Source organism: Aedes albopictus, chromosome 3, assembly GCF_035046485.1.
Source record: "Aedes albopictus strain Foshan chromosome 3, AalbF5, whole genome shotgun sequence".
In the NCBI taxonomy this organism is placed as follows: domain Eukaryota; kingdom Metazoa; phylum Arthropoda; class Insecta; order Diptera; family Culicidae; genus Aedes; species Aedes albopictus.
In genome coordinates this window covers 15,490,963-15,505,837 of record NC_085138.1, presented here as the reverse complement: position 1 = coordinate 15,505,837, position 14,875 = coordinate 15,490,963, and the positions used below count along the sequence as shown (strand labels likewise).

The window sequence follows — 14,875 nt, the reverse complement described above, 5'->3', positions numbered from 1 at the left end:
CGTACTTTTTGGAATTTTATGCACTACTGTGCAAAAAAGGTCAGCAAAAAAAATGAACAACGATCACTAAAACACTGACTAAACAATAAAACCAAAAAGCTACAGGAAAAAAACAGGCAACAAGATTTACAGACGCACGAACCAAAAAATAAAAACTAAACACACACACACATTCACACCAAAATGTTTCAGCTACCGGTGCACAGTGGGAAAAATTGAACCCGAAACACGACTAAATTCATTTTCTCAGCTGGGTAACGGGTTCTGCCAACGGCTGAGACCATTTTCGCTTGGAAAAAGTGTGCTGAATCGATTGGTGGGGGTCTCATTGGCCGGCGGCCTCACCCTGGCCAGCTAGAGGGCCGGAATCAACCCGAGTTCCTTACGGAAAGCAAAATCATTGTCATCCAAGAATATTTTCGCACCCTATATTTATTCGGAAGCCGCAAATCAGAAGTCAACCGCACTCCGGATAATATCAGTTGCATATTATGGTCCAATTGTGGTTCCGGAACAATCCGGGATAACCCGGAACATTAGGGTGGGGCTAATTTTTAAAAATCTCTCTGGGATATGATTTCCCAAATGGAAATCGATCGACTAGTCGAAATAAGTAAGCTGTACAAAAATGAGTGATTTTGGTTGATCTTTAGAGGTGGCGCAAAGGATTTAAATGATTTTTTTTCTAGAGAAAATCTTTAAAAAACATTTCAAACTAAATTTTCAAACATAATTTTTCTAGACTAAATCGGTGAATTTAAAACCCAATTGGGCCAAATTTGTGCTCAAAATTGCGATATCTCTATTGGTTTCTGAGATATTTGAGAAAAATGTCGTATTTTGGTATTTTTTGGGTTAGATATCAAAATATGACATTTTTTTTTTTTTCAAACATCTCAGAAACCAATATAACGCAATTTTGAACACAACTTTGGCCCTACTGGGTTCTAGAATCACCAATTTAGTCTAGAAAAATTATGATTGAAAATTAAATTTGAAACGTATTTTGAAGGTTTGCTCTAGCAAAAAATTTACTTTACCTTCTGGGATGCTTGCAGAATTCTTTTGGAATGCTTCTTGATTTTTTTATAGGATGTTTCCAGATTCGTTCCAGGAAGCTTTCAGAATCCTTCGGGTGTGCTTTCAAAATCCAACATGGATGCTTCTAGATTCCTTTATAAGCTGCTATACAGAAGACTTACTCTAATAGATATTTACATTACATTCATACCCATATTGAAAGTATGGATGAAAATAGAGAGGCATTCAGCTGACAATGAATGTGGCGAAGCACGAATGAAAAAATGAGAATGTCAATTTTCATTTTGAATCTTCGAATTTTTTTCTCTCTTGATAATACTAGCCAGTTTGGAGGTAAGATGTGGCCACTGATAATTCCGAGTTCCTCTGAATACCTATACTATGTATATCTAAATAATGTTGCAGCTTAATAAATACTACAGAATTCACAATTAATTCAGGTTGAACAAAACTATATTGGTGGCCACTGAACGGCAATCCGGAATCTCTCAGGGATGCTTCCAGAATTCTTCTAAGTTGGGTCAAGAATCCTTCTGAGTTACTTATAAAATACTTTTGAGATGCTTCCATATTCCTTATAGGATGCTTCCAGAATCCTTTTGGGTTGCTTCCAGAATGCTTCTGGGATGCTATCAGTTTTCCTTCAGGATGCTTCCCAAGTTCTTATGGGATACTTCCAGATTCCATCTGGGGTGCTTACAGATTCCTTTTGGAACATTTCCTAGATTTTCGGGAATATTACAAGAATCCTTCTGAGATGCTTCTAGAATCCATCAGGGATGCTTCCAGAATTGTTCCATGACACTTTCAGATTCCATCTCGGATGCTTCCAGAATTATTCTGAGTTGCTTTCAGAATTCTTCTAGGTTGCTCCCAGAATCTCTATTGGATGCTTCAAGATTTCTTTTGAGACACTTCCAGAGTTTTTCTTGGACGTTACCAGATTCCTTCTGAGATGCTTGCAGATTTCTTCAGATATGGTTCTAGAATCTACCTGGGATACTTACATAATCCTTCAGGGATATTTCCTGAAACAATCTGGGATGCTTCCAGATTCTTACTTGGTTGCTTTCTAATTCTTCGAGGTTGCTCGCAGAATCTTTCAGGGATGCTTTCAGATTTCTTTCGAGATGGTTCTCGAATTCTTCTAAAATGTTTCTAGAGTCCTTCCAAAATTCTTCTAGGATACTCCCAGATTTCTTCTGGCATGCTTTAATAATCCATCAAGGATGCTTCTAACATCCTTCTGGGATACTTCCAGAAAACTTCTACGATGCTTCCAGATTTTTTTTTTAAAGATGCTTCCCCAGTTCTTCAGAGTACTCTCAGATTGTGTCTGGCTTGTTTCCAAAATTTTTCTGGAATTATTTCAGATTTCTTTTGGGATGCTTCCAGATTCCTTTTAGGATAACTCCAGAATCCTTCTGGGATACTTCCAGAATCTTTCTGAGTTGTTTCCAGATATCTTCTAGGTTGCTTCTAGAATCTTTCTGGGATGCTTCCAGTTTTTTTTAAGGATGCTTCCTGAGTTTTTCTGCGATTCCTCCAGATTCCTTCTAGGATGCTTTCCAAATTCTTCTGGGAAGCTTCCAAATTACTTTTGGAATACTTCTAGATTCCTTATTTATAGGATGTTTGCAGATTCGTTCTAAGATGCTTCCAGAAGCTTTCTGGAATGCTTCCAGAATACTTTAGGTATTCTTCCAGAATCCTTCTGCGTTGCTTTCAGAATACTTATACGTTGCTTCAAGAATCCCGGGATTCTTCCAGATTCTTCCTGGGATGCCACCAGATTTCTACTGAGATGCTTCAGAATTGTTCTTGGCTGCTTCCAAAATTTTTCTGGGTTGCTTTCAAACTCCTCATGGGAAGCTTCCAAAATCTTTCTGGGATGCTTCTAAAGTCCTTCAGGTATGCTGCCCGAATCCTACTATTACATAATATCAGGGATACTTCCAGAATCATGCTTCCAGGATTCTTCTGACTCTTTTATGAACGCTTCAAGAATTCCTCTGGATTGCTTCCAGAATCATTCTGGGATGCCTTCAGAATTGCTTGCAGATTTTGTTGCTTGCAGATTTTTTTTGTGATACTTTCAGATTCTGGGATGCTTCCAGAGTTCTTCTGGGATGCACCCGAACTTTTCCTGGGATACTTTTAGATTCCTTCTGGGATGCTTCTAAAATTCGTCAGGGATGCTTCAAAAATCCATTAAAATGCCTTCGCGGAAAGATTATGGAAGCAACCCAGGAGAATTGGGGAAGCATCTCCAGGGTATCTACTCATACTCATAAGACAAAATGAAATTCTGTAAGTTTTCCAGGTTTTAGCAGGGTTCATTAAACTTAAGTTTTGTAGTATTTCCAATTTGTAAAAAAGTTTATATTTTTTAAAATATAAATACTTGGAAGCAATGAATGTAAGAAATTGATCATTTTTTAAATATGCAAACAAATTTTCATTAATTAGGTTAAAATTTAACGAGAGATTTGTATGAAAGCTCGTAAACAAACATAAAGAGGTTGATAAGGGAATATGATTTTCAGAATCCTTTAAAAATAATGGCTAGGAATTTCAAAAGTAGCATTTGCCATTATTTTTTCATAAAACCCTTAGAGCAAAAATATTTAAACCCTCGAAAAAATCAGATAAAAGTTATTCAGAAATCCAATAAGCAGTTTTTATAAACAAAATTACTAAATTATGACTGGTATACTCGTTAAATATTCTATCATGAACTCCATCAGAATGGCTCCTAGATTTTTTCTGATACATGAATTGCAACAGGAATTTGAACTGAATTTTTTTTTTTAAATGTGTATTGTATAAGAACTTCTAACACAAGGCTACTATATTCTTAAATCAATTAAAAAAATCATTATGATTTGTATCAGGAACATATTGAGGAATTGTTAATAAATTCTAATGCCGAATCTGCAGCAAATCATTCCAGATTTAGACCAGATTTTTTTTACAAAACGATCTCAAATTACATCTGTTACTCCTGCGTACCACAAATCCGTCAAATTGTTTTGAAAAAAAAAAAAAATCTCCAAGATTGGCCAGACATATTTTTGGTAATGATATAATATTTTTTTCCAGTATTACTTTTAGAAGCGCTTTAAAATGCGATTGAAATGTTTTATGTAGTCAGTATTTTCCTGATCAACGCAACTCAATAATCCAATTCAGATTATTCCTGAAAATCATCCAGCGATCCAATTTTTTTCACGATTTCTCTAAGGATTTGTTAAGAAATTTATTCAGAATGGTTCCCTATAATTTCAGCCCCGTAAAAATGTATTTCAGAGATAGATTCAGGTAATTTTCAGAAACTGAAAATGTTTGATTAATTTATAACAATTGATTTCAAAATTCAAAACGGATTTCTAGTATTTGTTTAATCCGCTACGAAATGTACCCAGAAGTTCTCTAAGTATTCCAACCCAGATGGATTCTAGAAGCATCCCTGATGGATTCTGAAAGCAGCTTATAAAGGAATCTAGAAGCATCCATGTTGGATTTTGAAAGCACACCCGAAGGATTCTGAAGCTTCCTGGAACGAATCTGGAAACATCCTATAAAACAATCAAGAAGCATTCCAAAAGAATTCTGCAAGCATCCCAGAAGGTAAAGTAAATTTTTTGCTAGAGCAAACCTTCAAAATACGTTTCAAATTTAATTTTCAATCATAATTTTTCTAGACTAAATTGGTGATTCTAGAACCCAGTAGGGCCAAAGTTGTGTTCAAAATTGCGTTATATTGGTTTCTGAGATGTTTGAAAAAAAAAAAAAAATGTCATATTTTGATATCTAACCCAAAAAATACCAAAATACGACATTTTTCTCAAATATCTCAGAAACCAATAGAGATATCGCAATTTTGAGCACAAATTTGGCCCAATTGGGTTTTAAATTCACCGATTTAGTCTAGAAAAATTATGTTTGAAAATTTAGTTTGAAATGTTTTTTAAAGATTTTCTCTAGAAAAAAAATCACATAAATCCTTTGCGCCACCTCTAAAGATTAACCAAAATCACTCATTTTTGTACAGCTTACTTATTTCGACTAGTCGATCGATTTCCATTTGGGAAATCATATCCCAGAGAGATTTTTAAAAATTAGCCCCACCCTAATGTTCCGGGTTATCCCGGATTGTTCCGGAACCACAATTGGACCATAATATGCAACTGATATTATCCGGAGTGCGGTTGACTTCTGATTTGCGGCTTCCGAATAAATATAGGGTGCGAAAATATTCTTGGATGACAATGATTTTGCTTTCCGTAAGGAACTCGGGTTGATTCCGGCCCTCTAGCTGGCCAGGGTGAGGCCGCCGGCCAATGAGACCCCCACCAATCGATTCAGCACACTTTTTCCAAGCGAAAATGGTGTCAGCCGTTGGCAGAACCCGTTACCCAGCTGAGAAAATGAATTTAGTCGTGTTTCGGGTTCAATTTTTCCCACTGTGCGGTGGTCGTCAATACATAACAATAAAAGCACATAGCACGCATGTCGCCAAATAGAATTTGCACCAAAAAAATTCACGCCGAAGGCAACGAATATCAACGGTCGTGAAATACACAGTACAAACTCCAACATTTCACCTCGTCGACACTGTTATAACCGGTAAAAATATGATAAAGACATTCTTTCGTGACGCACAAGTGAACCGTGTAAGTTGGTAGTCATCATAAAACTGAACGTTTATTCCTCTATTGCACTCAGTGCTCTTAACAACACGTTATGAGAACCCTTGCAGTGGGTTTACTCATTACACCGCAAGTATTACGCTATAACACTGTCATTGGTGTTTTCCACAAATTCACCTGCAAGAAAATTCCTTCAAACATCTGCCAGACATTTGTGATTACTTCTCTCGTTCCTTACTACTACACTGTTGATCTATGCACGTACATATAGGTATTTAGTTTAGTTTAGTTTTTGTTTTTTAACAAAAATTTAGAAAGAGGGAAAAGCCCCTTTGTGTGATTTCATTTTTCTCTTTATGGAATCGTTCTCAAAAAGACACAACACCTCTTTATCTTTTCAAAAAACATTTACAAAGGTAATTTAATACTTATTATAAAGGCTCAAACGGGCAAGATTTGGCTCTGCTACGGATTAATGTAGCAGAGCCAAATCTCGAAAATGGGCCAAAAATCCTAATCTTGAATGAAAATGTCATCTATCGCTGAATATAGGTATTTCATGTTTCCGGTGCTGAAGCATCGGAAGCAAATATCGATTGGAATCTAATTCAAATTCCAACCCCCACGCGCTCAGCGGTCGTCTCGAGATCATGATTCATTCATTTCATAATCTTGGATGGCCAACGTCTTCCCTCTGCTAGAAGATTGCATTCTTCCCATTAATACACGGCGATCAACGCGTAGCGCAGACGTTCGAAACTTGTTTTTGTTTTTTTTGTGGTGATAGCTGAGCGAAATGGAGTCGCGCCCATTCCCTGAGCGAAACAAGAATAGCACCGCCATGTTTTTCGACAGTATTTTTGGAATTTTCAAACCAATTGTGTGTTTTGTAGTTTAAGATGTTATTTCAATCTTTTTTAAAGCTGTCCTGCAAATTGCAAAAGTAACACACTTCTTACAAGAGATTGGGGAGGAGGTGAGCCGGTTGAAAAACAACAAAGCCGCTCGAGTAGATCAACTACCAAGCGTGCTTCTAAGATACGGTGGAGAAGCACTGGTGAAAGCACTACACTGGGTCATTACCAAGATTTGGGAGGAGGAAGTATTACCGGAGGAATGAATGGAAGGTATCGTGTGTCCCATCTACAAAAAGGGCGACAATTTGTATTGGAACTGTCGTGCGATCACACTACTGAGCGCTGCCTACTAAGATACTCTCGATCACCGATTGCAATAAGAGTTCGTAGGGCAATATCAGGCTGGATTCTTGGGTGAACGCGCTACAACGGACAACGGTGTTGCAGAAATGCCGCGAATACAACGTGGCCACACATCACTTGTTATCGATTTTAAATCGGCGTACGATTGATCAAGAGTTACTTCGAATCTCGCGGAGGGTTACCGCAATGTGATGGTCTTTCGTGCCAGCTGTTTAACATCGCCTTAAAAACTTAAGAAGAGCGGGGATAAACACAAGTGGAACGAAGTCCGTTCAGTTTCTTGGTTTCGCTGATGATATTGATATTATAGCTCGTAAATTTGAGACGATGGCGGAAACGTGCTGCATTCGACTTAATAATGAAGCCAGGAGAATCGGATTAGTCATTAATGAGTCGAAAACAAAGTACATGATGGCAAAGGGCTCCAGGGAGGAATCACCGCGCCCGCCACCCCGAATTCATATCGACGGTGATGAAATCGAGGCGGTTGAAGAATTCGTGTACTTGGGCTCACTGGTGACCGCCGACAACGACACCAACAGAGAAATTCAGAGGCGCATTGTGGCAGGAAATCGTGCTTACTTTGGACTCCGTAGAACTCTACGATCGAATAAAGTTCGCCGTAACACGAAGTTAACCATCTATAAAACGTTGATTAGACCGGTCGTCTATGGGCACGAAACATGGACCCTACGTGCAGAGGACCAACGCGCCCTTGGAGTTTTCGAACGGAAGGTGTTGCGTACCATCTACGGCGGAGTGCAGATGGAAGACGGGACTTGGAGAAGGCGAATGAACCACGAGCTGCATCAGCTGCTGAGAGAACCAACCATCGTCTATTCCGCGAAAATCGGGAGACTACGGTGAGCGGGTCACGTCATCAGGATGTCGGATAGCAACCCGACTAAAATGGTTCTCGAGAGTCATCCGACCGGTGCAAGAAGACGTGGAGCTCAGCGAGCTAGGTGGGTCGACCAAGTGGAGGGCGATCTGCGGACCCTACGCAGAGAGCGGAACTGGAGACAAACAGACATGGACCGAGTGGAATGGAGACGGCTACTATGTATGTACAGCAGAGGACACACAGGCCTTAGTCTGACCGGTAAGGTAAAAAGGTTATGTATGACGCAATCTCTCTTGGGCCAATTACAGGAGCATTGCATCATGCGTAGCTCTACAAATTTCTTAATTTAGCTAATGAATTTCATAATGATGGAGTAACAAGAAATCATAAAACGTGATTATGACATCATAATCAAGCTCAGATGATTTCATTAACTCACATTATGGTTTCATAAGATTTCACTTGGGATCAAGAATTTCACAATGTGAGTTAATGAATTCATGTGTGCTTGTTTATAATTCCATAATGTAGTTTCAATAATACTGGCCACTGAAACTGATCCGTTACCACGTGTTTCTTAATGAGTACTTAATTTCTTAATGCATTTTTATGTATTCCTTACAATTATTTGTTTGAGTGTAGGATTCCTAGATCCCTCTCTCTCTCTCTCTTCCTGGCGTAACGTCCTCATTGGGACAAAGCCTGCATCTCAGCTTAGTGTTCTATGAGCACTTCCACAGTTATTAACTGAGAGCTTCCTCTGCCAATGACCATTTTGCATGCGTATATCGTGTGGCAGGCACGAACATACTTTATGCCCAAGGAAGTCAAGGAAATTTCCTTTACGAAAAGATCCTGGACCGACCGGGAATCGAACCCGTCACCCTCAGCATGGTCATGCTGAATACCAGTGCGTTTACCGCCTCGGCTATATGGGTCCTATTCATAGATCCATCCTCTAGATTTATACACAGCTTTGATTTTGAAAATATTTCGTTATATAATAAAAATAATCAAAAAACAAATTATGAGGAAATACATCCAGTTTCGCATTTGGTGTTTTCCTAGTTTAGGTTCCGTTCATTTACACTACTACAGAAAGGGGGATAATGACCACATTAGCACTATTTCGATGTCTTGAAGCACGTTTGGTTCGGATGGAAGCTGAAAGCGAACTCTAGTTGAGACGTTACGCAAAAAAAAACAGGAAGCAGTTAAGGAATGTCATAATTTGTTGCTAAAACGAACAAAATCACACCTGTAGATTTTAAGGTCTGATTTTCAGGACAGTTTGGAACGCTCTCGAAAGCTCATGCTTGATACCATGATATGAAAAACTGTTCCACATTCATAAAAAGGCTATTTAGATGCGTATGAATGTGAACCATATCCAAAACCAGAACTTTACGCTAATGTTGTGTCAATTGTTTTATTTTTTCAAAGTTCTTGGTGTTCTGGATGTTCTAGGATGTTAATAATGTCTCCAACTCAATAACTCATATTTTTTCCTAATAGAGGAGTAGATTTGCTATAAAACTTTGACAGAGTTCAGTTTTATTGAATGGATGAATTCATGCAGTCATTTTTCTTTTCCCCTCCGGCCCCAAAGAATTAAGGGAGTTTAAACAATGCTGATGAAATAATAATTGTGATGGTGTTATACCACCACCACAATATGGTACGCCCCCCTGTATGCCAACATTGTGGCTACGCCCATGACTGGGACCTTATGCCTTGTTACTTTTGGTTTCAAAATACACAATGTTATGCAATAAATATATTTATTTCTTGGGAATAATTCCTACTCAATAAAAACTATGCTAAATTACAGTTGTTGAGAAAAGCATAGTGAGTCATTGTCAGTGACTAATACAGAGATACTAAAGTGGGGCAGGGCATATTGTATGTGCTCCCTCTATCTAACATCCATCCAGCATCGAAATTATCGCGATCCGGTGCCGCCATCTCAGGGATCCCTACGTCAATACGCCGATGACGTCTCGCTCCAGCAACACCGACCATAAATAAGTCGACGCACAGGCCTCCTACTACGCAACCACCTGACGTCATAATCGTCGTCGATCAATGACTAAGAAATTCCCCTACCTAGTACGATCGCATTTCTCCCGCATTGATTTGGAGCTCATCGTTGACGTCCGAAGCCTGATGCAAATGTGCTGTGTATGTGTGGATCCCCTCCCCATGCATAAGAGGGGAATTCTTAGAGGCTCAGATCAGAGGACTAAATGATTCGCATCTTAAGACCATTTGTTTCTCGTCCGCCAGTTGAATAACACGCTTAATTTGCAAACATGGCATCCGCCGGTGTTTTGTTCGTTGTGAAAATCTTGATCTTCATTTCACTGATTAGCGCAGGTAAGCCACTCAATGACCTTAGGCATTTGAGTCGTGTCGTGTCTGGGCGAAAAAAGTGTTAAGAAATGATCGATTTCTCTTCATCGATTTTCTCTGTGTAGTCCGGTGGAGAACCACTAGGACTAGTATCAACGAAAGAGAATATCGATGGAAAGAAGTCGATCACTGCAGATACACCGGTATCAGACTATGCACGAGATTACATCCGTTTGGTGAATCACCCATGCTAACCCACTTTCTGTTTCATTTCCAGCATGCTGCCTCCGCTGCACCACCTGTCGAGATAAGACTGCCGGCTGGGACGAATGTGTCGCCCAAAACAAGTCCGTCGAATGCACCATTGAGAAGGTGAACGGAATGCACAACGCTATGTCCAGGGACAATCACGGTTTGCTAGAGTTCGACGTGGACCTGGAAGAGAGCGCCACTTTCAGTTGTTTTACGATTGAATCGAATATGGCACGGGGTGACGCTAGCCAACGAGTTCTGGTGGCCGGATGCACACTAGAGACGGTGGAATTTTGTAAGGGGTGGTCGTCGAATGTTGAGATTACTCGTTGCGGTACGTGCAAGACAACTGGCCTATGCTCCTCCGGTGGTGATAGAAATGTGATTGAAAGAATGTTGGCGGGAGTGAGTGTTTTGGGAGCAGTGATCGCGCTACGTAGATTGTTTTAATCGAATTAAAGTATAGTATTCAATATAGAATTCGGCATCTATTCACGGTTTTGCATAGAATCTCTCTTGCTTTGATGTTCTCGACAACACACATCTCCGTCGATGTACAAGATGATAATAGCATTGTGAATTAATTCAGATTATTTAGTGCTAGGAGTGAGTGTTGTGAGAGCAGTGATAGCGTTGGGTAATGGGGTAATATTTATATGGTAATTTATACTAAGTATATTGTGCATTTTTATATAAAACATGAATATTTTGAAATTTGTGGAGCCTTCCAATCGATTATTTTGAGCAGACATAAAAGTGCATGAATGAGTTGTCAGCCGGTTTTCCTGGATAACGTGTTGAAAAGTCTAAGAAGATTGATAGAAAGTTTTTTTGTTTGTTTACTTTGAAAATGATAACAGAAGCAGTAATCAACTAAACTCGAATGGTGTTTTAGAAGAAGTTACAGATTCTTTCTTTTTTCGGTGCTCATGATAACATTTGGTTTCTCACCTCGCGTCTAGTGTTCAATCAGATTATATTAGCATTGCAGATTTATTCGGATAATTTGGGTGATAAACTCATGCCGACTGCTGTATATCTGAGATTTTGTACCTAATAAGAAGCGAGAGAACCTCACTACAAACCCATTGAAAATGGGCGATGTCGCAATCGGCATAGTGATTCCGCCGACTTTTTGATATACAAGAAGACGACTTCCGGTTTGTAAAAAAACCTTTTTATCCTCACGGAGTTTGACAAGTATGTACGATTGTACGCGTCAACTAGCACATAAGAAGTGATTTTTCTTTCTTACTGGACTTTTCACAAATAGTTTTATCTGGGTTGCCGTACGACACAAATGTTCATCAATAATACCGTTTACTTTTATTCAAAGAATCTAAAAGCGCGACAAATGCCGTTCAACTTTTATTGTTACAATAAGCATGCTCATAAGAGATCATTCTATCCCAGTGTATTATTTTTGCAATGATTTTTGCAATTCGGCTTTGTCCAAAAAATATTTTAATCAAGTGCACCGTTTAACCATAAAACTGGCCGAATATTGAAAGCCAGCCATCCATTCTTATTTTTATTTGACTGACTACCAAATACATGTGCTCAAATTTTCAAAAATAGACGAACAAGTTAGAAGAACTATAAACTAAGTTAGTTACATATGCGTATAATAGTTTCAGAAGTTTGAATCTTGCACAATATTGCGCAAGCCAAAACCCGATATGACACATTCCACGCGTACGTTTTGCGCAATCAAACTTTTGCTACCAAAAATCCCAAACACATGCCAGCCAGGTATTTCAAACGATCACATTTGACTGGACGATTCAATTCAAGCTTCATAAATGAAAATTGAAACTTTTTACTTCTGATTTTTTTTATTGATTGAAAAATCAGAAGTAAAAAGTTTTAATTAGAGCCGAATGGAACCACCATCACAAAAATGACAAATTTCGACTTAACGGCAACAAATTTGCTACTTTCTCGAAACAGTTTGCAAAGTTTCAAGTACTATTAGAATAATGTAAGTAATTGTCTTCACTTTGGTGCAAAATGAATCAAAATCGACAGCAAGAACACTGAAATATCTTTCAATGAAGTTCATAAACCGCGGTATAGAAGTGCGTGGAATATGTCATATTACAAGAAGTGGCGTAATAATTGCATCATCATTTGAAACATTCCTATTGTCCGATACTGAATTGTAAAAAGTGATCGTTTGTGAGTTGATTTTGATCTACACCACCCGTCATAAGTATAGACTCCCAAAAAGTATTGCAACAGTATTGCATCATCCTGAACACCTACAAAACTGCCACCTTCAGAAACGTTAACTTTGCTGAAGACAGCATCTTTGCAAGTCCTCAGGTTTTGGCGATATCGAGGTGTGTCAATGTGATGCAATATTGTTGCAATACTATTTATGAGTATATACCTAAAACCATTGGCGGAGCCAGCATTTTCTTATACTTTACTCACTCTCCTAAACATATATGAGAAAGATAGTAGATGAGGGAGCTTGCCCCCTCTTCCATCCCGCTCTTTCTCGTGTATGTATAGGAGAGTGAGTAAGAAAAAAGAAAATGCTGGCTCCGCCAATGCTTATGACGGGTAGCGTATATCACACGAGCATTTATTTTCTGACATATTTGTTTTCCAAGCATCACTTTTCCGTTAAGTTTTCAGGTCGCATTTGTTTCAAGTGTTCAGTATTTAGTAAATAAGGAAACCACAAGTACTTCAGTGAGTTATTCACAACAAAATTGTTAAACTAGATTAAGCTGCATCGAAAATATAAAAAAAAAAACCGACTCAAAGAAAATTTAAAACGAATGTGTTTTTACTCTTCATAATCCGAACATCGATCTTCGAAATTCTTAAAGGCCTTATCGCTTTTGCCAATCGACTCACCCCCTTAACCGAAAGAACGCATCGCTCGAGTAACCCTAAGTTGCCAATAAACTGTACTAATTGGCATCAAGTTTTCCAAAGATTGCGGAATTGGAGTCGGTACGGTACAGAAGGATTCTCGGTGGCATTTCTGAAGCACATATAAATCCATGTAAGAAATCTGGCACTTCTGAGCCATATATAAATCCATGTAAGAAATCTAAAAAAAAATCCATTGACAAATTGAGAATTGTTCTTAGATCACGTGATGATGCAAATTCTTTGTTAGAATCGAAATAATTTAAAAACTCCGATCGTATTGATGATTTTTATGAAATTATGTGGAGAAATTTACGATAAAGACTTGGCATGTACTGCTATAATGAGTACTGTTTTTTTCAATATTTAAAAACAAATCCATTGCTCCTGTTAAAATTTCAGGTTGCTCTCGATTGTCCAAGTGAGCATTTAAGATGAATATATGACGAAGCCACAGCTCAAATTTTCAAGAGCTCAAATCTGAAGAACCAAATGTCGTATTGCACTGAAAAGTTAATCGATTAGTCATCACCAGCGGGTAATCAATCGATAAACTTTTCAGCGCAATCCGTCGTACGGTTCTTCAGATTTGTGCACTTGAAAATTTGAGCTGTGGCTTCATCATATCTTCACCTTAAATTCCTTCCAATTGCATTAAAATAACATAATTACGACATACTTCTAGCTTTTGTTCCAATAAATCGAAATTCCTTGATGCAATGTCAGTCTATAAATTCAAAATCAATCAAAATTGAATTAACAAATTAGAAACAGTAATGCCTTTTCTTGTGCAGATATAACAAAATCCACCATTATTTTTTTAATCTACATTACGAGATTTTTAGCCCCAGGCAAGTAACTAGTTGTCAAGTTACTTGCCTGGGACTAAAAATATCGTAATGTAGATTAAAAAAATAATAGAGGGTTTTGTTATATCTGCACAAGAAGAAGATGACAATAGTTTTTGCGCTCAACCGGATTTTGCTTACAATCCTCCCAAAAAAAGAGAAAAAAAACTAACAATTCACTCAAATTCAATAATGTTCTATGTGCCTCAGTCTTCTACTTCTTATAACAAACATTTTCTTATACCTAGTGATTCTTCTTATAAGAATGTCCCAGGTTAAAAAAATAAATAGTTCTGTTAATTCAGTAATATCTGAATAATAATTCTAATAATTGCATTCTTAATACTTTGGAAAAGTTAGTAGACTTTTTGAACTTCAGCGACTTTTGGAAAACACATCAAAAAGATTCTCCAGTCAAAAAGGGTCTCCATTAGCCTAGTGGTTAAGGCTATGGATTGCCAATTCGGAGACGGAAGCTTCGATTCGCCTTCCAGTCGGGAAAGTTTTCTCGACTCCCTGGGCATAGTGTATCATTGTGCTTGCCCCACAACATGTAAATTCATACAATGGCAGACAAAGAAAGCCCTTCAATTGATAACTGTGGAAGTGCTCAAAGAAGACTACATTGAAGAGAGACAGGTCCCAGTCCCAGCAGTCCCAGAGAGGACGTATAGCCATAAAAAAGAAGAAGAAGAACAAATTTTTCCCGTTTTTTGACTTATATATTGAAAAAAAAAAGAATTCATTGGAACCCACCCAACGAAGAATAAATCTAATTTT

The 14,875-nt window shown here is 38.2% G+C and overlaps 1 protein-coding gene across 1 annotated transcript; it reads left to right on the top strand.

Annotated features, from left to right (window-relative positions):
* The first annotated feature begins 9,975 nt into the window (after positions 1 to 9,975).
* Positions 9,976 to 12,076, top strand: LOC109418216 (uncharacterized). The gene is made up of 2 exons (XM_019692373.3): positions 9,976 to 10,133; positions 10,387 to 12,076. The coding sequence occupies exons 1-2, from the start codon at positions 10,070 to 10,072 to the stop codon at positions 10,809 to 10,811; spliced, it is 489 nt and encodes a 162-aa protein (XP_019547918.3). The 5' UTR covers positions 9,976 to 10,069; the 3' UTR covers positions 10,812 to 12,076.
* Positions 12,077 to 14,875: the final 2,799 nt, after the last annotated feature.

Coding starts and splice junctions, on each gene's coding strand:
- LOC109418216 (XM_019692373.3), top strand. CDS start 10,070: ATGGCATCCGCCGGTGTTTTGTTCGTTGTGAAAATCTTGATCTTCATT. Junction 10,134..10,386: donor CATTTCACTGATTAGCGCAG/GTAAGCCACTCA, acceptor TTTCATTTCCAG/CATGCTGCCTCCGCTGCACC.